Source organism: Thermobia domestica, chromosome 1, assembly GCF_964235325.1.
Source record: "Thermobia domestica chromosome 1, izTheDome1.hap1.1, whole genome shotgun sequence".
Lineage (NCBI taxonomy): Eukaryota > Metazoa > Arthropoda > Insecta > Zygentoma > Lepismatidae > Thermobia > Thermobia domestica.
The window spans coordinates 35079855-35104476 of NC_137454.1; the positions used below are offsets into that span (position 1 = coordinate 35079855).

General features: G+C 35.9%; 1 protein-coding gene across 3 annotated transcripts; it reads right to left on the reverse strand.

Annotated features, from left to right (window-relative positions):
• Nucleotides 1-959: 959 nt before the first annotated feature.
• On the reverse strand, nt 960-23871 carry LOC145684442 (gamma-glutamylcyclotransferase-like). 3 transcript variants are annotated; one of them, XM_081756838.1, is made up of 5 exons: nt 23684-23871; nt 16368-16409; nt 13444-13639; nt 8813-8946; nt 960-3255 (listed from the first exon to the last, which is right to left on the reverse strand). In XM_081756838.1, exons 3-5 carry the CDS (start codon nt 13543-13545, stop codon nt 2958-2960), a joined length of 534 nt encoding a protein of 177 aa, XP_081612964.1. In that variant the 5' UTR covers nt 13546-13639; nt 16368-16409; nt 23684-23871; the 3' UTR covers nt 960-2957. The 3 variants fall into 3 exon arrangements, with proteins under 3 accessions (XP_081612964.1, XP_081612955.1, XP_081612974.1); XM_081756829.1 differs by lacking the exon at nt 16368-16409; XM_081756848.1 differs by lacking the exons at nt 16368-16409; nt 23684-23871 and adding an exon at nt 16205-16351.
• Between the last annotated feature and the right edge of the window lie 751 nt (nt 23872-24622).

Genomic DNA, 24622 nt, shown 5'->3' on the forward strand with positions numbered 1-24622 from the left:
TTCGACATTTGCAACAGTTCTTACATCTGAGCCCTTTCGCTGCGGGGTTCATCTTCACCTGACACTCTTCCTTCTGCAATTGCCTTAAACCAACGCAATACCTGGGCCCTTGACGAAACACTGTCCCCATAGACCTGGCGAAGTTATACAAAAGTTTCCATTGTACTGTGTCCTCCAAGTCTTAAGCAAAACCTTATCTCATACCGTTGCTCGATACCCGTGTCACAATGTCAGAACGCAAAGAAAACCATTCTTCATTAAAACAATGACATGGAACAACAACGTGGGGCTAGCGAGTTCTCACTTAACCTGACGATGCATCACATGTTCATCCACTTCCCCTTCAAATCCCACGTCACCAGCATTGCCGGTTCATGCGCAGTGTTACCATCCCATTACTTTATTTATACACACCTTGTATTTTACACAGTATATATGATGTATGTCCAGTATATGATGTATATATATGATAGTTGTACCATTCCTCTTAAAAGACCTTGCAACATTTTAATTTACGCATGTAAAGAACTGAAATTTCGTATGATGCAAATGTCGGAAGGAAGAAGAAATTGTTTGTCATACTCTCCTACACCACTAAGTAAATAGTATTTCCATGCTAATCCAACATAAAGGTGGATGTTTTCAAATGTCATTACGTCAGGTTATTACATCTTTCAAACTACAGTAGAGCTTCGATTATCCGAGCTAATGTGGATCTGACTAATCTCGAATAATATGGACTTTATGCAAAAAGAGGGGCAGTAGTAAAGGCATGAGGTACAGCGAAGCAACTAAACAATTTCCTATACAACCGTTTGCTTCGCGGTTAATGTAAGACCTAGAAGCTTAATGTAAGTATTGAATCACTAACAAGTAATTACTAAAAAACTACACGCATATATACATAATATATAAAACCGAAACATTAATCAGTACACGGCAATAATGAAACACTGAAAAATAGTCAAAATATTTTTATTAAAATTATCACATTCTTTGTAACAAGTACACAGTAAAACGATTTGAAGCAACTCAGATATATAAAAACGATAAAAAAGAATTCCCCGATTCACAAACAAATGGGAGAAGTCGGGCGAACAAATTCTTTGCAATCAAACTTTTCACTATATTTAAAATATTTCTTTAGAATGACTTTTTTTGATAGGACTATTTTTGTTTTCAATCAAAAGTTTCAAATTTAAACCTAGGACGCACAGTAACATAAATATATTAGGCAAGATTTATTCTTTGGTTTGAAACTAGAGAACTTGTTAATAAGGAAATAAACCTGCTGTACTTGACTAGATTATATTTTATACAACTCAAATATATTTTTTTCGGATTCCCTATTTGTAGATTATTTCAACAGGAAAAAAAGGGGGGGAGAAATGTTTCTGTAATATAATACCAGAAGAATGTGGCAGTATTTCAATGCAATGTTGTATGTACGCAGTTAACAAAGGTGAATCTGTTTTACATAGTTATGATACCAAAACTATTCTACATTTTCCAAGATTTCTTTTACTAATTTAATTTCCGAAATACTATCATAATGAAGACTAATGTAAAGTCATTTTAACACTGATTACTGTTAGATGATCAAACGTCCCTTAACAGTAAAATTATGTAAGTCATGGAATTATATTTTAACAAACATAAAATTGGCACATTTCGTTACAAGTTAACAACCACTAACCAAAATCTGGCACATTTTGTTAAGAGTAACAACTACTAGCCTTTATACCCTGCGTACCTAAAGATTAGCTGTTGTATTGATGGAATTACAGCTTTGTGTGTTATCACAATGACACTTCTGTATTACCAGCTTAAGAATCACATTTAATCAAACTATTAAATATTTAGAACACTCGTTAGTTCAGTATTAAACATTTAGAACAAAACTGTTACACATTTTCGAAACATTAAAGATTCAAGTATACAAATTAGTTAGAGAGTTCGGAAAAGGAAAAGCATATCTACTAAAAACGACATCATTATAAATGAATATGAGCATGTCAGTTTTAACCTGAAACTATGAACAAAACACATACACAGTATTTATATCATTCTGAATATTAATTGATTACAGCTTCTTGAGTTGAACAACCATTTTCAGTAAGAAGTTTCATTGAAACTTGAATTTACAGTTTATCGTGAAATCTGAACATGTGCTCGAACCTGGCTCTCCCACACCATTGGCGGAACGGAGTTCTTGTTTGCTACTGGAGTCATATGATTGTTTTTCCTGCAAGTACAGTGGGCTCTCTTCTTCGAGGAACTGCGATTTCTTTGCATGGCTTTGGATGAAATATCTGTACACATTACATATGGCATTATTTCAAAGATGAAACAAAAATATGGCTATTGGTTAAAATAATCATATCAAACAGCGAAATCAACTTTTTACTATTAGTGGGATTTCTTAAAAGAATTCATTACTTAAAGTTATTATTGTAATGCATTTCTAAGCTGTTGTACTTTTTCCTTTTGATTACTGTATAATCAAAGTTACTGGAATGTAATTGATTTGGGAGAAAATAACAGTAAAATCAAACAGTCTAGTTCTACACATGGATTTACATACAACTAAAATTTGCTACCTATCTATTTATAGTAAAAAATAAATGGGATTTTTTTCTTTTTATACTTCGATTTAACACAAAGATAATCTATTCTACTAATTCTCTTGATACAATTGAAAGCAAAAGTTATTTTCTTTGACTGATAACTTCAGAATGTAAGGACCCAACTGAATACAGTTTCTGGAAAATACACAAATTACGTACGTTATACCAATTATTTGATTTCAATGAACAAACTCAGCGACAGGATTGGTTTGGACCGGACATATAATGTAAATACCTATGAATTTATGATGTAATTTGATACATTCTGCAATCATTATGTACTAATTCATCAATAAGGGAACAAATTTCATTCTAAAGACATGAAAGAAATTACAAATCTAATTTTAAGTGAAGTAGAGAATCTGACTTAAGGTTTACTTCTCCACAGCAGTTATTATGGGGAATCTTTTCTAATATTTTAATATAAGAGTCGGGAAGTTTCGATTCCCGGGCACCTGCTAATATCACTTCTCGATACAATATGGACGGACGTCTTTCCTCTGGTAGAATTTCACTGTACGTTATAGGTGTATTATGACGATATGATCTGCATGTTATTGTAGTTTCTTCCGGCGTTTTCACAGTTACTGTTATAGGTTTGTATATGCCATTAGACACTCCTTCTTGCCTGTGGAAAGAAATAATAATTTTAAAATTTATTATTTTATAATTTAGCATCCATATAATAATTGCTACATAAATTTGACAATATACCACAGTATGACAGAAAAATAATATCTCAGCAGGACATGTGATAATTGCTTTATAAATTATTATTAAATTAGCTAAGCAGACTTCTCCCTTCGCAAAAGTTCCTCTGCTATTTTTCCGTTTCACTGATGTAATTGACCTTATTCGTACAGTATGTCGTCCAGTTGTATAAATGTTCAGTGTTGTCCTTTATGTTAGAAAAGAAACACCTCATCTAGTTCCTTTCCATGTGGTAAGGTGCCAAGAACCGTTCCCACGTTGGATAGCAATAGCTATGCGTTGAATTAGAAAAGATGTCGAACGAACATCTCCAGTAACGATAGAAATGCGTCTGCCTACTTCTCTAATAAAAATCAAGGCTTGTAGATCCTAAAGCACCACTAGTCTCGATGGCAATTGGAGCAAAAATAAATTTAAGAAGGTGTTGTATTTCCTTTGCCTTTCTACCTCTCTACGACTAGCAACAGCTCCAGCATAACAGCTAAAGGAAGACTTGAATGGGCAAATGTGTCTGAACATGTGAAGTCCCATACTAGTAATTTGCCTCTCATCCAAGGAACTAACGTCTTGCTATAGGGTCGTTTATAATCTGAACGACAACAGCCTGCGGGTTCATGTATGGAAGGAATTCCAACTGTGGTAAGGGCTCGTAAAATTATATCATTAACAGAGGAGTGTCTAGCGTGTCTGCCCATGCTCTTCATGCATGAAAGGCCATGCAGGCCACGTTGGTTAACTTGATCCCGCAAGCTGGACAGCGATGTGGTTGAACGCTAATATTAAGGCGACAGAGATTCGAAATGTTTTACTAGTTATATAAAGACCTAATGGTTGGGAGAGTATTACATTCAACCATGCCCGAGGGATGAGGCAGCAAGAATCCTGGCTTTATCCTGTGGAGCAATAACTGAATGTAAGAGAAGCTCATGGAAATGGGCTGCAATTGGTGTATACCAAGATGCCTGAGAACCTCTTTTGTTAATTTCTGGACGACCTGTAACTGTTAATTTTTTCCATTTGCTAGTGCCTTCTTGAACTGTACCATCTGGGTCCAGGAGGTAACCTTGCGGAAGGAGAGCCTCGATTAAACGAACAGATCCGCGGTAGGACGCTAAAAAAGGAAGGAATCGCCCTATCCACGGATCGTCGAATACCAAGACCTCCTAATCCAACAGGTAAGGATGCTTGCATCCAAGAGTCGTCACTCAAGGAGTAGTTCAAAATTGACTTCAGACCCATTTAAAGGATAAGATCATATTTCTCCAGTAGTGGAGTCTCATTCCAAGACGGAAAGCATTGTAAAAAGTAGTTTAAACGAGGAGAGGAAAAATAATTTTAAAATGTCATTAATGACTAAACAAGGTAAACTGGTAAAACTAATCGTATTGTGACTTTTTGTTTATGCGATAAGATAATTTCAAGTACTCTTGTTGTTCCCCTTGTTCAGGATGCACATTGTTAAACTTACTTCAGGAATTCTCAATCAACAAATATACAATAAATTACCACATATTTCTGAATCCAAGACTACCTTTATTTTTAATTATTTATTTAATTAATTATTTTTAGCAAAGCATTACAAACCAGTTGTGAATGCTCCACGAGCATTGCACGAACGCACTTAAAAAGAATTAATTTTTCTTATTAATTTTTTCAGGCTTTATACCAATTGTTCTTTGTACTTTGCTGTTATACTCATTAAACAATTCTTGTAAAATATCCATTTATATTTTCCTTGAGTACTAAATCTTTTCCACGTGTTTTGTTTAAGAGTTCTGTTAAAACGTTCTACGATACGTTGTTTTACGAAGACGCGTGCTCAAAATTGAAAAATTCGCAAATAACACACAGAGAATTCAGTAACGAACTTTCTAAGTTCGTTGAAAATACATCTACAGCACATACTAGGTATATTTTCAGAATTTACTATAAATCTACACTAAAAATCAACCAGGGTTTCCACTTATTTGGCGAGAACGAATTCGCTGGCTTTTTCAGGTTACGATTTACAATTTTCCAGGTCTTTATATAACGTAAAAACCAGGTCTTTATTAAAGCTCAATACTCAATTGACAGTAACCCTGGACGAGCGATAGCGACTGCAGGAGAGTTAGTAGCCAGGTTCTTTTCTTTATTTATTTCAACTCAATGGAGATGCGGGTCAGTGTTGTAGAACCCTCCCCTAGTACATCTTTTGTAATAAACAAGAACAATTTTCGAATTATAACAGGGTTCACATTGATATCTTATTTTGAGACACGTACCTTGCTAGAGCTTTGTTCGCTACAATAATAGGATCACAAACTTCTAAAACTGTCTCTAGGTCGTAGTGCGTGCAAAGATTCAGTAACTATGCCTTTGAAAAATACGAAAGTAAGATTATTTTATGGATACTGTCAGGGAAAGACCTGCTCTGTTCTATGCATAGACATGAAAATATTAAACCACTGGCTCCAGTCGCAAGAGTCCCCATTTTTTCACTACTCATTATACAAGAAATGGCTGCTATAGCAAAACTGGTTTAGAACAATCAGTTTTGAGGAGAAAAAGTTTATATGTAGAACTCCCTGACTATTAAAGGCTTTTCCAGTTTTTCATGAAAGTTCAAGACTTCTTGCGAGTAAGCTGAATTTCCTGTCTTTACCAGATCGGTGAAACTCTAAAATCAGATACGAACCTACCTTAGTCTTCTTCACTGCAAGAGTCTACTGACTCCGTGAATGTTCAGGGCTAAAGTGGTAGGTAAGAAAGTGGGTAAAATCAGAGCTTAATAAAAACTCTGATTCTGTTCAATTAGGAAAAACTACATCATATGTCGCAAGAGCGAGATACATTGTTCAGTAAGCATTCACGGAGTATACACAAGTCAATATTGTTCACAGTTCCCCACGACTAGTTGCGCCTTTGAGCATAGGCATTCTTGAATATACAAGGAATGTTATTATAATTGTGAAGGAAATAAGTGAAACCCTTAGTTGATTGCATCTATAAGAGTTTTCCCGTACAATTCCAACAACTTATTTTGTTGTCTTGTAATATCGCATCACTTCATATACATTTTTGCACTTCTGGTTCTAAACCTGAAATGAGATTTCTCGATAAATTTGTTGTTTATGATTGATTTGATTTTTCAGTTTGGCGTCCCTTTCAGCAGCGAGGCTATAAAAGACGTGGACCTACAGCTTAACGTGGAATCCGAACCACATGAGCTCCCGCCGGGAATCAAACCCGGATATCCCACGCCAAAGGCGTGTACCTTGGGTACAGTGGTAGACCCAGTGCCCTCAACCATTGACGTGAACTGTTCTAATGTGAATGAATATATTCGTGTGGACAGAAGAAGAACATTACGTTCAATTATCAACTGAGTTGGAACTTCCATATGGTGTTCTGTAAAACTTTGGGATTAATGTCTTAAGTACAGGAAAGTGTGCACAAAATGGATGCCACGGGCATTATCCGAGAACCATAATCAAACCAGAATAGTGATGTCGCTATGTCGCGTTACGCAGTGGACGGGAACAATTTTCTTTACTGGGTAGTGACTGGTGATGAAACAATATTGCATCAGTTCACTCCACCAAGGAAGCAGACATCCATGGAATGGAAATACGCATCTTCTCCACGGAAGAAGAAACTCTAAATGGTTGCTTCGTTCAGAAAAACTTTGTGCACTGTACTCTGGGACATATCAAGTGTGCTACTGATCGATTATCTAGAACAGAGAGAAATCATGAATACTGAAAGGTATTGCAACACACTTCTGAAGTTCCTAGATGCCATCAGACGAAAACGTTCTGTTCTCCTCTGCCGTGGTGTGATTCTGTTGGGTGATAATGCAAGACACCATTCAGCACAAAAAGCTGTTGAAGTGTATTCGGCGTTTACTCTGGGTACGACTAGAGCATCGCTTACAGTCTTAACCTAGCCCACAGTGATTTTCACTTTGTTCGTACATTAAAGCAGAATGGCTGGCCACCATTATCTGGTATGTGATGATGTGAAAACCGCTGGTTCTTGGTGGCTACGAGAACTTGACGCAGATTTCTGAGCAGACTGGTATTGAAAATCTCATCTATCGTTGTATCAAGTGCTAGAACAAAACAAGTGATTACATGGAAGACTAGTGTTGAATGCCCTCTATCATGTGTTAATCTTCCAATTATGCCTGTCACGAAAGCCATAATAGCCTTTGTAACTTTTTTTCGATTATTCTTCATATATATTCATATGGATAAAGAACATAATTAACACTCGCCCAACGGAGATCGGGTCATTTTTGCCCCATAAATGTTTTAATTTAACTTTTTTCTTATTTCTTGTTCCTTTTTCCAGTCATCGACCTAGTATGCTTCTTTTAACCTACCTACCATGCAGTGACACTTCTATTACCCTAGCATTCTCTATTTGTCAACCAGAAATAAACATTTTTTTGTGTGGTCTTGCATGGTACGTAGGGTAATAGAAGCATACATAGGCCGATGACCGGAAAAAGGAACAAGAAATAAGAAAAAAGTTAAAATAAAACATTTATGGGGCAAAAATGACCCGATGTCCATTGGGCGAGTGTTAATTATGTTCTTTATTAAATTTGACCAATTTTGACTGATGAAGTAGATAAAATATCCTTCGGTCTTAGCTGTTTACGTGAAGGATATTTTATTTGTCTTGTCTACTTCACAGCGTCCGATTTGTTGCCATTTTTCATACTCTGCATGACCATTTCTACTTTGTTTATTTCCTTAGCATGTTCCAACATGTCAGCAGTGTTGTCAGGGCAAGAAATTCCCACAAAACGGGAATTCATATCAGTGGCAGGTATGCGGGATATTTTCCTTTCAAATATGTACGATATGAGATATTTTTTTTTTTTTCAAAATATATATCAATGGAAACGCATGGTAATATATATGCATATCTCGGTGTGTTTGCATGCGTTATATATTTGCGGCAAATAGTGAATCATATTGGAAAATTTCATGTCTACGGACGGGAAATTTCCCTTCACGAACTGGTAATACTGCCGTTTAGAGTAAATATCAAACATTTTAGTCCAATTTCAGTCGTGCAGACGAGAAATGTAAATAAAGTGTGCGTGTCTGTTCTCTGTGCGAAAACTTCAGGTGAGATATTTCGTGTACTGATTACACAGCAAGAAGAAAGTGCTGAAGCTATTATATTCTGGGTTCTGGCTGTCCTCCCCTCCAATTTTTACCTTCTAAATCCGCCACTGAAGACCAATATGCTCACCACTAATATCAAACTTTAAATTTATTGGAAATCTAGTAATAATACTATGTTCTTAAAAAACAATTAAATTACTGATGGGTCAAAAATGACCCTATGTTCGTTGGATACGTTATTTCTAGTATCTTCGCTGGACGAGTGTTAAAGTACTACAAGACAATGCTCAAGGTAGCAGGATATTATAGTATTATACGGAAGTTGAAATTGGTATTGTAAGCATACAGTACCTGTCTAAACTTTCTAAATGTTTGTTATCAAGTTCCCAAACAACACCCCACACTTCTTTGTTTTCATCTGGCTCTATAGTCGCAACTGCTCCACCCCATCTTTGTGAGTGACCAGTGAAATCAAGGCGATAATTCTGTGAGCAAATAGAACAAAATAATAAAAATTTCTCAGATAATAATCCAAATACATTGTATAATGATACTTCTACAGAGGCTGATCCGCTTCCATTCGAGCAAATTGAAGTTGTTCCTTACCTAAAATATTCCACTTCTTTACCACTGATCTTGCTTGATGTCGTGACCACAGCTACGGATTATGGCACGACATCGAAGTTTTCACTTGCATCAGATGCTGTTATAGCTGTACCTGAGGTATATGTCCAAATACTGCTTGTAGGTATTTAGAGACACGGGTAAACACGATGTAATGAAAGATGATTTTTGAGAAATCCAGAATCTTAATAATCCATGAGACTGGAATCTGGACTTTTACAACGAGATTTCCCTCGAACGGAATAACTTGGATATCAATTGCAGCTCCACGCGTGAGGTCAAGGCTAGGTTGACTGTAATTTAAACCTTTGTCCTTTTGTAGTCCCAAACAGTCTCGCCATATAATGTCTCTCTAAATTAAAGATAGGATAAGTTCGGATTTCCATTTACCTGACGAGCAGGAATTTCCTGACTTTTCCAGGTCTATATATAATGTAAACAAGCAATATTTCTCCCGGCCAGCGGGGTGGGTGTCTGTGGGGGGAGGCAAAATTTATTATATAACATATTCCCTACAAATAGTGGGATAAGGCAGACAATTCGTACCTATAAAATTCCATGACTTTTTCAGGTTTTAATCACCTTTTCATGAGTCTCCCTGATTTTAACAAGACTTTTTACGGGTAAGCTGAATTCTCTGACTTTTCCAGGATTTTCAGGTCGGTCGGGATCCTGATATTCTTCGTAATAAGCAGCACTGATTTTGAAATTACTTTGACATTACGAACCTTGAGCTTCCCTCTGTAGTAAAAATAAGTAAGAACCACAAACTTTTCAAAAAAACTGTCGTTTCTTGTCACACAAAGTTACGCCCGTATTTTTCACAGACATCTCTGTGGGTGATGATCCGAAATTTTCCAGTCATTTACGAGTAGATAGATCCATGCCTTGTCCATTATTACAACAAAATTCCCAGCAATTATTAGCTAAGTGGCGTCCGTACAGTCTCCTGCTATAGCTCTTTCGCTCCGCTAGAGTAATTTCCAACAGTTGTTCAGAGCTTCATCTTCAACACAGGTATCGTGGGCTTCATCTTTAACACAGGTATTAAGAGCTTCATCTTCAGCACAGGTATCGTGGGCTTCATCTTCAACAGAGGTATCGAGAGTTTAATCTTCAATAGGTATCGAGAGTTTCATCTCCAACACAGATATTCGAGAGCTTCATCTTCAACACAGGTATCGTGGGTTTCATCTTCAACACAGATATCGAGAGTTTAATCTTCAACACAGGTATCGAGAGGTTCACTTTAACACAGATATCGAGAGTTTCACTTATGTCCTGTTTCGATGCGAATTCACTGGGGGTGTGGATTGTGAAGAAGGGTGGTGTGCATAACGTTTAATTGTAACATTAACAGTGACTCGTTCTACTACAAAGTTATTGTTTGATTTGATTTGATTTTGAATTTAGCGTTCCTTTCAGCAGCAAGGCTATATGAGACGTAGTCCTATAGCTTAACATGGGATCCGAACCACATGAGCTCTCGCCTAGAATCAAGCCCGGATCTACCACGCTAAAGACGCGCATGCTAACCTCTTAACCACAAGGGAGCTCAAAGTTATTGTTCCGACACTGTTCTACTATGTGGGAAATGTTGAAGATTGACGTATCCTTCTGAAGGTTTTTTTTTTTTTTTTTTTGTTTGTTTGTTTGTTTTATTTTGTTTTTGGCAGCATTTTATTACAACACTTTTATTCTGCTGCACAATAGCTGAGAGACTAACACACGTGTACGTACAGTTTTGTTGCTGTGTGATACTCGGCTTCATAGGTATCGCTGTCTCCAAATTGCTAGGATGGAAACAGGTTCAGCCTCTGTGAATATTTGTTTACTTACAATATAAAGAATACAAATGTAAGATGTCTGTCCTTTATACTGTGATTATTAGTAAATACATACATAAATGTCTAAATATTTGTTTACCAGTAATTACAGTATAAAGGATAGATATGTTTTACACAAATCAATTTCACAAAAGGGATTGAAAAATCTTGCTTGCAAGTACTAGCCAACAACAAAATCGACTAACCAGGCCATTTTGCAGTGACAGTATTTATACTCCCCAAACGTAAAAAGGTACTCGCCACTGGCGAGCAGACGAGTGGATTTTTCAAGCCCTGATAATAAGTATTTGAATCTTTCTATAGGTACATTCAAATAAAAGTCCAGAACGTGGATAAAGGAAATTAAATAAGAAATGGAATGTCAATATAAACAGCTTTCTTAAGAAAAATTAAGAAGTTTAAAATGTTCAATTTTAATAACACCTATTAATTGTACCATTATACACTGGTGTGCAAAACTTACGGACGAAAGTAAATTTCGCATTCCGTCTTGTTCCCAAGTAACATTGATCGGCGAAATTTGAACCATACATAGAAAGTAGTGCTACAGTATGATACAGGTAAATAACAAGAAGAAACACGTGATTAGAAGAACAAAATGGCACTTTATTAAATTAAATGAAATCTTTAAGTTTAACGTCCCACTATTATGTCTTGTAGGCTAAGGGAGACGGATGATTAAGACAAGTGAGTGATGATGGAAGAATTGGTGGAATGAGAACGAGAAAGGAAACGGGAATACTCCGAGAAAACCCACCAGAAAATAAAAATGATCAAAAAAGTGTCTTAGCAAAGATCAAAATTATACCCAAACTTGAGTATATTATATTTGAAATGAAATGAAATCTTTGAGTTTTACGTCCCACCTTATGCCGGCTAGGTGAAAGGAAACGATGATGATGAGAAATGAATGAAATGGTGGAATGAAGAAAGTGGGAGGAAACGGGAGAACCTCAAGAACACCCACGCACACGGTGTTTGTCCACCACAAAGTTCACTTTGCAAGGGCTGGGATCGAACCCGGGACCCCAAGCACCAGAGGTGAACGCTCTACCACTGAGCCACCGTGGCCCCTTAATATATATTGAATATAGGTATCCTGTAAAGATACCTTATCAGTTAATGTGAGACCGCGGTGGCTCAGTGAGAATGCGTTCACCTCTAGTGGGTGAAGTCCCTGGTTCGACCTAGCTCGAGCCAAGTGGGCTTTGTTATGTACAAACAGTCGCGTGGAGTTGCCGAATGTTACGTTGATGTATCAGAAAATTTAAAATGCTACGAAGTTTAAATACTACATATAAACATAATATGAAGCTACAAAGTAAGTAATTAAAAGAAAAATGATAAATCTGATTATATCAATTAAAAATAAGCTACAAATTAAGTAATCTATGAGTATGAATTAAGTATGAGATGAAATGATACAACATATGTGATTTAAAGTTTAAGTCTCGTTCCATTTGATTGTAGCTCGATTGCCATGTCGCTGTTCATGTAATTAACAAGAAAACTACATATTTATGCTATTAGTGCTGAAGTATAACTTTCGGTTTACGTAACAGACATGTAAAAGCAATAAAACTTATCTTCAAATTTTATTTGTGTAAATTTTACTTGAATTCTGAAAAGCTGTCAATGAAATCTGCTTACGAAATACTGGTTGACTAGTTACCAGAATGTGATAATTTTGTAGATATAATTACTATGTATAACCAATCCTAACTAAATGCAATAATTTCGAAAAACAGTTAGATATCGAGACAGTCTGTAAAGAAATCATTTCATATTTTACGTAATACTAATTATTATCTATAGCAATGGTTGAAGTTATTAGGCTAAGTAAATGTGAGATTTCAAAGCTGGTGCTTAGGTTGTGATGATGGGTACTCGATTAACTTATTCGAAATATCGATACTGAAATAACATTGTCTACACAGGGATACTAAGAAGGTTGCATTCTATGTAAATAATTATCAATGGAGTTATCTAATGGAAACCACACAACCCTTCTCTTATATGTGATAACAAAACCGACCATAATATTACTTCTTTATTAACATAATCAATATCGGGGGGCGCGGTGGCTCAGTGGTAGAGCGTTCACCTCCGGTGCTTGGGGTCCCTGGTTCGATCCCAGTTCGCGCTGTGGTGTGGACTTTGTGGTGGAGAAACACCGTGCTCGTGGGTTTTCTCGGGGTGCTTCCGTTTCCTCTTACATTCTTCATTCCACTGTTTCACTCATTACTCACCATCACCGTCTCCCCTAACCGGCATAACCGTGAGACGTACAACTTAAAGATTTCATTTCATTTTTCATAATCAATATCAGATGAAGATTCCTGAGACATATCGACACACGTACATATAAAATAAATCTTCATAAACAACTTAAAGAAAATTCACTATCAAACGAAGTAACACATCCGATTTGATACGTGTATAAAGCTCCTAGAAACTGAACCATACTGAATCCTGCTATTAGTTAATAACAATTGTAACAAACTTACTTACTTTTAATCTAGCAATTGTCTTTCTTACAGCTGATGGATTTTCCAAATGAATTCTTTTTGTTAGGAGATTACTTCCATATGCAAAATATAAAAACGTTGACATCTGTTTTTCTTTGACTTCCGTGTTTGTACTTCCAAATACTTCACATTCAAACAACAGCCAACAAAAATATATTGTAAGTGGCGTCACTTTCAGCCTGAAAAACACGAATGAACAACAATATAGCAATATGTGATACTAAGTTACATTTAAGCAAAGATATGTACAATAGCAATATGTGACAATAAGTTACATTTAAGCAAAGATATGTACAATCACCTACTGTTACTCGATACAAGTAACCTGTATGTGAAAAGTATACACGCTTAAGCATGAATTTCTCTACATCAACCAGTTTCAATGAATTCTTGAGAACAAAGGGGAGCACGGTGGTTCAGAGGTAGAGTGCTTATCCTACATTTTCTCAAGGAAAGAAAAAACAATAATCTATTTATAATAAAAAAATCTCAGTCCGTGAGTAACGCTAATCCCTAATAATTAACAATCACCGCTCCCCTATGTTCACTACGTGCCTTTATTTGAAACTAGATAATGATAATGCTAAACAGGAATGTGGTTTGTTGTTTATTATTAAGACAAGGGCCGTATTAAGTGTAAATAAGGCTATATAAACTTCGTTGGAACGAAACCAGAAAGACGCTGTTAGAAAAAATTCTGTCATTGGATTTGTACCACACATTTTGAAATAAACAGCAACTCAAGTCAAGAAACAACAGAAATGAGAACATTTTAGAAGTATGTTACCTCATTCTAACTTATACGACTTCAAATCATAATAGAGAAGTCGTTTCAAACGTAAAACTAGGATTCGTCTCATAAGGGGTGTACCCAGCAAGTTTTTTTTTACGGGGAGTCCATGACTTTTGGAAGAAAATCGGACTTTTACAGAATAAAAGCGAACTGAAAGTCTTGTTTCATGATGTGAAAATATTAATTAGTTACCATGCATAGACTGTGCACATATTATTTGATTTGATCTGAGTTTAGCGTCTTTTCAGCAGCGACGCTATGTGAGACCTACAGTTTAACGTAAAGATCAAACCACATGAACTCCCGCCAGGAATCGAATCCGTATCTCGCATGCTAACTGCTTAATTACGAGGGAGCTTTATATTCGTAGTTTAAACATAGGTTTGACACTGTGAAAAATTAAAATCACAGGTTATAGGAAATCTGGTTATAGCAAATGTGCCAATAAACTATTCGTAACATAAGAAACAATGTTTTAGGAAGTCCATTTCCTTGACTTCGCCTTTAGATATAAAGAATACGGTAAAAATGGGGGAAAAATCAAAAAAGAAAATAAGATCACTCACAGACACTGTTACGCAATAGTATGGTAATACACTCGCAACTGTCTGCATGCAGTTATACATGAGAGTAACAAAGCTGATGGTTAATCAGTGTCAGAACGTGGGCAGGGGGCTGACTTGGTTCAAACCCCCTCCTCACCCCGCCTTTAGTACAGTGATTTCGAAATGGATTCTGGACTTATGTAGTATGTTCAATTTGTAACCCCGATGTTACGAAATTTATCACGAAAAACAAGCATTACACAGACATGTTAAAAATTTACTTCCCGTAAGCTCTACCTTTAACCCTATATAAGATTTCAGCAGATTAGTTATAAACTGTATTCTTAATCTTTTTCGTTACCATATGCAATAAAATCTATTACCTGTGGGTGCGAGAACATTAAAAAAGACTGTGTGTGGTTATTTTTATTATTATTATTTGACTTCTGATTAGCCTAATTGTTAGCGTGCAGTGCGTCGATGTACATGAGCTCTAGTCTTGTTCTCGGTGAAAGCATTAACATTTTCCGACCCAGCATCATGAGGCAATAGGGGAGCTATCTGAAGTAAAAGGCAGCGAATCCAATCCAGACAGTCAGAAATAATGGTTCCTGGAAACCGATGCGCTGGCTATGCATCACCCAGTTCAATGTAAGTCATCTGGCTGACTTAAGCTTTCCGTGAACTATAGCGTCCCGAAGTTTGATTTAGTACTTAGCAAATTTTATCACTATTTCATTTCATTTGTAATCAAAGAAAACTGAAATGAATGTAATTTCTTTCTTATCTCTCTCTCCTGTAATTCACCTCACCTGTGTACTGAAACAAAACATTAAATTTCTTATCCCAAGAGTTCATGAAGTACTCTGATCGACCGTGTAGCTCGTATTTCAGCTGTGACACCACATAACGCTAGGTTTAGAAAAAAAATAATCTTTAATCAGTCTCCATCCTCATAACCAACCAAGGCTCTTCTCTTTATTTTTTTAGAGTATAAGTTTACTCTCGACCTGTAAATACTTATTATGAGTCGAATTTCCTGTATTTGGAGTGTAATAAAACACTAATATCAAAGGATAATTTTAAACTAAGGATACGTATCTAATATCTCGACATTCAGAATAACACATAAACAAATATCATAATTTGACCCTTTTTTTTTTTTGATTATTATTAACACAAATAGACCTAAATTATTTATTTATTTCTTTTGTAGTACCGTCAGGTGAGGTGAAGATGAAGAAAATTTTGAGTTTTTTTGGAAATAACTTTCCATTTTGCAAAGTTGGGATGCATAATTTTTGTCAGCTCTAAACTGGGTCCCAGTGATGTTACGCAATCAGTTAACAAAAAATTAAATGCACTAGAAAAAGATTTAAAAAATAAAACCACGTGTTCGTCTTTACCTCTGTTGTGGAGGTCAACATGAATCTTCATTGTAAGGCATGATCTGTGAGACGTACGTTCATATTGTCATCAGATTTGAAAACTGAACAATACACAAACATGTATATAAAAAAATGTTTAGGATCCAAATTTTGAAATGTAAGTACTCTTAGATTCACATACCCTAGATTTTACATGATTTTTTCCACATCTCCTTTGTACAATCTGAAAAATTAAATCATAAAAAATATATAAATTAATAAAAAAAATAACGATTCTATATTTAGAGGGTATGTTTAAAATATTTCTAAAGCAAAAATCAAGAAATTTATGAGCAAACGTTTGAAAGAAGGTGTTTCTCGAAAATCAGACCAATACGAATAATGTACAATAAATGACAAATTAAGACAGCACGTACATACCTGGATAAGAGTCCAAATTTTTCAGAAGAGTTTCAGAAACAATCGTTGTTACAGTTGACACAAAAGATGGTTAATATATATATAATAGAAGCTCATTACGGTACATGTAGTGTGAAGCATGGTAGTTTGCGTAAGACGACACAATAACTCACTTATAAGCTACTGGCACTATTTACACTATTTACATGAGAGGCTCCACATGTAACCCATTACAAAACTATCAAATCTGACAGGGAATATGAGACATTCTCATCTGTCAACTATAGGTTGGGGAATTTTTCTCTTGACATCTCGGTATAATACTAAAGAAACATCTTCCTGAAGGCCAGGAAAATTAGCTTGCTTCCTCTCTTGTCGGAAATTTCACAAGACATTCTCTTCGTACTTCCAGGTTGTTTTTTTACTTGCCTAACAAAATGTTTCGTTCTGAGATGCATTTTAGACTTACGTACTCTGTTTCAGTTGTAATAGCAACCAATAAAAAGTCTGACACTCTAATAGAATCATTATGATCAGTAATATCTTCCAGTGCAGGTAAAGGGGTTGCTTTCAGATTGTTAATAAACTCATCATCATGAAGTCTACATACAAAGTTACGGGTTCTTCATAAGTGTTAGTGTTATCCAGTGCTAGTGTTTTAATGTTTAGTGAATTTTTCCAGAGCTGATTGATCCTCTTTAGTGAAATTTAAAAAGACAAAACGGCTTATTTTCTTAAAAACTGGCCTGGAGGTGTTATACCCTGTACGTGCCTCGTATCGTATTTGCAAATAAAGCCATGTGCTTCGTTGTTGTGGTTGTTACTACTACTACTACTACTACTACTACTACTACTACTACTACTACTACTACTACTACTACTACTACTACTACTACTACTACTACTACTACTACTACTACTACTACTACTACTACTACTACTACTACTACTACTACTACTACTACTACTACTACTACTACTACTACTACTACTACTACTACTACTACTACTACTACTACTACTACTACTACTACTACTACTACTACTACTACTACTACTACTACTACTACTACTACTACTACTACTACTACTACTACTACTACTACTACTACTACTACTACTACTACTACTACTACTACTACTACTACTACTACTACTACTACTACTACTACTACTCCTCCTCCTCCTCCTCCTCCTCCTCCTCCTCCTCAGCAGATGAATATCAGCATCACCAATGGGAAACGTGACCGAAGAGGAACACAAGTGCCGTCACCATCTACGAAGAGGATATAAAAATCGCCGCAGGACATTCAAACATCATTCTCAACAGACTGATCACTCTATTCCCTTCTCCTGTTTACGATTAGCCTTGAGATTACCTATCTTTCCCTTGGTTCTCACTGGAACCTGGAAGTCAACTATCCTTTTCTCTTGGCTACGACTGGGCCCTGAGAGACACCATACACTCAACTCTTGGGTGTGACTGGCCGTGGGTCATCTTATTCATCAAAAACCAACTAGAGACCCTGTTAGTCTTTGAACCACCATTCAAACTGTACAATTGTATCCCAGTGAAATTTTGTAATAAAATAAGTCGTGGGAGAAAGTCCATTGTGTTAATTTGCTGTACCTACTGCCCTAGCGGTATTTGTACAATATTGATTCTACGCCCGAAGTGGCCAAAATTGTTAACCGATTCCAATCCTATCCTAAATTGATCGATGTGCATATTAGATAGGGTCATTGAGGGTAATTATGAGACAGATTTCACAACTTTTCCACATTACTCAGCTTACATTAGTTTTGAAACCAGTTAACCTAGGCAGCGGTTTATGATGCCAATAGAGTAACAATTTGCTGCCAACAAATTTCCTGTGATCTCATAGATTGATGAGTAAATGTCAAATTTGTGCTGTCTCATAATTTCCCTCCAAAAGGGACTATTATGAGACACCGGGTGGTGGGTAATTATGAAACACTTGTTGTCCCCAGCTTTCTGAATGTGATATTGAGGTATGGAGGAGTCTACTTGTGAGAAGTCTTCGTTATTTTGTGGTTATTACATAAAGATATACAAATATTTGGCTGAGTTACAAGAAAGTAACTAAGAAAGAAAATGAAAATAGCTACTGATGTTATTTTAACAATTTTGTGAGTTGACCACAATAGGCCTATAGGCCTATAGCCTATATTAGATAGTTTCAGGTTACAAAACAGGCTTATGAAACAAATTTAGACCAAGTTCTAAGCTGTTCACTAAAAAAAAAAAAAAAAAAAAAAAAAAAAAAGGCTACTTTCAACAAAAAAATGTAAGTCTACAATTTTGAAAGTTACTAAGAAACAAGATTATAGGACTGCCTAAACTACAGAACAGAGCTTTTTGAAATTTAACATACTAGGATACAGAGAAAGATTCGAGTTATTTCTCATATATATTAATCTAGCATGCGTCTCATAAAATTACCCTCCATATAAGCAAAATGAGATACAACACCAACAAAAATTTATAACTCTGAAACAAAAGCCCACGGGACAAATTCAACTTAACCTATAACTGCTGACCTACCAAGCTTCCACCAGCACCCATTGGTTTCATAGTGATATTACTGCACTATAGCAGATATAAAAGTTAATGATAGGATTTCAAATTCGAAAACTTTTTTTTTTGAATGAGCTTGTTAAAAAATTGGTACATCCAAAATTTTGTAAATTAAACTTAAAAATATAGACTTGTGAGGGATGTTACTAAATGCCTGTGCTCTTAATTTGTATTTACCTACAATGGATGAAGATCAGTGAGGGGTGTCTCATAATTACCCTCACCCTCCATAGGCAATGTCTCATAATTACCTCTACTGATTCTATACAGAATAAGTAAAAATGTTCTGGCTTAGGAAAGTGGATTGTGATTCTAAACCTGCAATTATTTCCTGAAGTCGACAAAAATTGGTGTTAATCGATTTGTTTTGTTAACCTATTCTATTTACGAATATATTGTCTATATAGGACTACTGCTAGATATATCCAAGCCCTGCAGAGCAAATGATTTCTTAAATACTGTACCATAAATAACCGCTTGACAAGTCTTATGTACTGGTCTCTGACCAATAATGTACGACATGGATGAATGAATGAATTGCACGCGAAACGCCATGATTACAAAGTGCTGTACAATGTACTCTATCAAAACGTTACGTACTTTTCTGGGCACCTTCCAAACATTATTTTGAATGTGACATACTGACAGACCTGCTAAGTATTACGAAATTCGAACACGAGACAAAAATAAATAAGTTCAAATATGAGTTGCGACTGTAGTTACAAACAAAATCTTTGTTTAAGCGTAAAGCCTCCGTTGCTTCGCATCTTCTTAATACAGACGCACCTCAATGCATGTATCCACCAGCCTCCCCCCGCTTTGCACCGAATAGATACAACTTTTGTTTATAGTGACAATTTACCACTTTGGTGCGTATTCTTCGCACGAATAACAGTTTTTTTTTTGGCATAACAATTAGTTTGCTAACATATTATCAATCTATTCAGGGTAATTCTTTATAGGGTTTACAACTTCAATCAGTTATATTTATTGATACCACATACAAATTTGGTTTATATGTCACTATACTGCAAAACACTTTAAGTTTGACTCACATAGTGAGTAGCTGCGGAGTTGACCACACGCAGCGCCACCGGTCAGTCGTTAAAAATATAGACTTTTACTGGTGCGGAAAGAGCTAAGTGCGTGTTTTGGTTTGAAGAAATGAAGTCAGCAACGAGTCTACAGCGTAAGTTTCTCACACAATACGGCAAGGAACTACCCAGCAGACCAACGGTGTACAAATGACACCAGACATTTGTTGAAACAGGTTGTTCTGTGCGACACGCACAGGCTCCAGAGTGCTCACCTGTGACTGACGATGTGATGCAAGCACCTAGAGAGAGTTTTGTCCGCAGTCCTTGAATATCTACATGACATGCATCACAAGAAACTGGTATCCCTCAGACCACTGTTTGGCGTGTATTGCGTAGACATTTGTCCATGAAGCCATACAGACTGTCCTTGGTTCAAGCACTGAGTGATGCGGATAAACATACCCGACATGAATTCTGTGTTACCACGTTGGATCACATTAGTGGTGATAAGTCATTCTTGAACAATATGATATTCAGTGACGAATCAATTTTTCACCTTTCCGGCCGAATCAACACACGCAATTGTCGTGGGCTATTTGGGGCACGGAAAATTCACATGCGCACGTGGAGCTGGTTTGTGACTGCCCCAAAGCGAACGTGTTTTGCACTGTTTCCAGATCAAAGGTGTATAGACCATTCTTCTTTGCTGAGAGCACTCATTGCCTATCTTGATATGCTCCAGAACTTCCTTGTTCCACAGTTAGATGAAAATGACCAAAATGGCCGCTTATGATGGCGCCCCGCTGCACTACCTGATAGACGTAACGGAATTTCTTAATCAGCGTTTCCCAGATAAGTGGATAGGTCGTGGTGGACCAATTGCCTGGGCGCCACAGTCTCCAGATTGCACGACACTGGACTTTTTTCTGTGGGGGATTGTGAAAGATGAGGTGTACACACCTCCCCTACCTGATAATGTTAGTGATTTGAAACAACGCATTACAAGAGCAATAGCTGACGTTATTCCTGAAACGCTGGCTACTGTTCGGCAGGAAATCGACTTTCGTTGGGATGTGTCCCGAATGACCGTAGGTGCACACCTTGAGCTATAATGGATTTGTCACGAGAGAGAGACTTGAAGTGTTTTGCAGTATAATGACTATAATGACATATAAACCAAGTATTGTAACTGATTGAAGTTTTAAACCCTATAAAGAATCACCCTGCATTTGGGGTGCGCCCAGAAACTAACACAGTAGAATGCAATAAGGCGGTGGTTCCCAACTTTTTTGACTGTTCACACACTTTACTGAATGACCACGGTCTTGTGACACACTTCTTTGATTTTGATGAATAATAATGTAAACCATAATACTGTAAGCCTTTTTCTATAAAGTAGTGAATATGTTATACTGAGTATTATTGCTGGATCGCCAATTCTTTGAGTGTAGTGAGTTTCTATATGTATTAACGAAATATGTGTGAGAATTTAGATATGTTGAACCACTGCAATAACATAATGTCATAAAATGTCGATGAAGTGTCTTTGAGATACCGCGATGGAGGCAAATGTTTGATAACGAAATTTTTTTTTTTTTTTTTAAATCTGTTATGATGTATTTTGTTTAACGATCGGCACGAATAAACAGTCATGAAAATTTGACTCTATGATTTCAAATATAACTCATAAATTTAATCATATATAGTTTTTTTTTTTTTGTTTTTTTGTAATATACTATTTAAGCTGAACAATGTCGACTTTTTCATTTTTGGTTGGCCGCAAAACAAGAATTTGGCAATCTTCTGATAATCTGGTTTATATAAACATATACTATATTTCATAAACATAATGACTTGAAACGATTTGTTATATACTGATGAAGGCGTTACTGGTAGTCTACAGTCTCAGTCTGTATCAAAATTGATTTTTAACTAATGAAACGTTTCACAATTTTTAACTTCTAAATTTTCGGCGACACATCGTATGGTAGTGCGTGACATGAGAGTTGTGAACCACTGTGCTAGAACATAATCTTTACTTCACTTTGGGACAGCTCGTAAAATTGCAAGTTTTTCAAAAATGAATACAGAGCCTACTTATACTTAAACAGTCATATTTGATATGTTCACCTGAAATTTACCTATAGCTAGATGCAATTATGCACCGATTTTATATATACTATATGTAATTGTGGTAATTAAAACTTCACCCATACGAACCAAAATGAATTCCATTATCACCGAATGGAAATCTTTTGCGAAAGGGTATCGAGATTGTTATTTCACACTTCGGTAATAGTATACATGAGAACCCCCTGTCTTCCGTGCGCGAGGATACTTCATATTATATATTTATACGTTACCAAATTAAATCACTGCGTTGTCTTCATTATATGTGCTTAACATTCTATTTTTACTTTCTAGAATAAATTTTGTTGATTTCGATTCGAAAAATGTTATATATTTTTAAATTTATATAATGATGCAGACCAAAATCCTTGTTGCATATAATGTAATGCGCTATAGCATTTAAAGTACAAGGGCAAATAGGTACGTTCTTTCTTATTTTCGTATCAGTGGATAAGTAAATGAAAATGGGTTTGTTACCCCCTTTCTAAGTTCGTAGATACTCAATGAATAATCCCTAAAAGTATGAGCGTCCAGCTTCTTCTGGAACTCAGACGGTCTTACGTATACTATATCCCACACTTCCTTTGTAATGGAGGGTTAACTGTCACAGAATAGGCCCAGTAATGTTGGACCTAACCGGAAAGTAAAGTAACCCGATCTAACCTAAACCTGAACTAAACTACTATAACCTAGTTTACTCCATAATAGCCTTAAAATGATGATTTACTCTGCGGCACAAAGGCCGTAATAGATTCTGCTTCTTCTAGAAGGCAAATTTTGAATTTTATTATCACAGCACTGCAGAAATCTGTGCTGGTAAATATATCTTTCTATACCAAAACCTCAACTTTTGAATGCATATTTGGATATAGTATACGTAAAGCCGCGTCAATTCCCGAAGGAGCTGGACGCTCATACTTTCAGGGATTATTCATTGAGTATCTACGAACTTACCAAGGGGGTAACAACGCGACTTTGATTTACTTATCGACTGATACGAAAATAAAACAGAACGTACCTGTACTTCATATCTGCATGTGTAGTGCCCTTGTACTTTATCTATGACTATGTGTGTGTAAGGGGAGGGGGAATTTAACGCATATCGCATGTCTTGTGCACCTGGATACTTCTTAGTATTGTACTACGTAGAAAATTTATGGTATTTCATGTAGAAGTGGTAATAGAACACAGAAGAAACGCAGATGACGACGTTCTCATGTATACTATTACCGCATATTTTTCAGATTCGTGTGTCGTTACTCTAGACATTTATCATGAAACTATTTATTAAACTAAAAAATCATGAGTACGAGCAACTGTAAAACATATTACCTCATAACAATTTAGATATAAATTATGGTTTATCTAATTTCATGTGCAGTAAGTGCTAATCAGAGCAGGAATGATTGCAGAACAAATGTTATTTTAGAAGTACGCTCCTCATCAGAGTTTTTATCCTAGTTTTCAATATAAATCAGCTGTTTATTTTAGTCGCATACCGTTTATCATTTGTTTTCATGTTTTATGGTTTCTTACAGCATTGCCAGGTCACATACCATTTTTACTTGTACCGTACAATCGAAGCAGGAAATAATCGTTTAGGCAATTCCAGCGCAACGAAACAAAAGTACAGTAGAAGGGAGACAATAGTTTTTGAAGTTCTTTAAGAAACTTCATACAAAAAGCATATATTTTTGACTCTGTGTTTATGGATGCGCATTAAAGGTAAGATTTTACTTTATATGCAGGAGGATAGGCAAAAGGAGTTTCTCGTTTCAGGGTGATACACAAAGTTAATTTAGTTTGTACTCCAACGTTCCACTCCGTCTCATTTTAAATATCGAATAATATTTGCTCGTTTCAAATGTGATTTTAGTTACCCATAAGATAAAATTTATTTGTAGTTTAATGTCGTACTATTATGTCCAGTAAAGAGATGAGATAATAAATAAAATTTTAATGTATTTTTGCAGAAGTTTACTCTTGTTTGGATTCTGTAGTATTTCTTATCTTGTTTCAATTTTCAAATACTAGATAATGTTGCTCAGGAGATAAGACGATACCAAAAATAAACTTTTTTTATTTTCCTAATGTAAATATTGTACGTCTCGTGTTATTTTAATTTTAGGAGGATACTTTTTCGTATCTTGCTCCTCTATCTCGTATTATTACGCATAAGTTACTCATGAAATGAAACAAGACTTTTACAAAAGTTATGAAATGAGGCGAGAAAGCCATAATGTTTATCTGATCTTGTATTACTTTACACAA

What these genes read in the sequence shown, in the direction of transcription:
- LOC145684442 (XM_081756829.1), bottom strand. An exon ending in AGACAATTGCTAGATTAAAA is followed by an intron (nt 8,947 to 13,443) that starts GTAAGTAAGTTT and finishes ATTTGCTCACAG; the next exon opens with AATTATCGCCTTGATTTCAC. An exon ending in CATTTAGAAAGTTTAGACAG is followed by an intron (nt 3,256 to 8,812) that starts GTACTGTATGCT and finishes TTCTTTCCACAG; the next exon opens with GCAAGAAGGAGTGTCTAATG.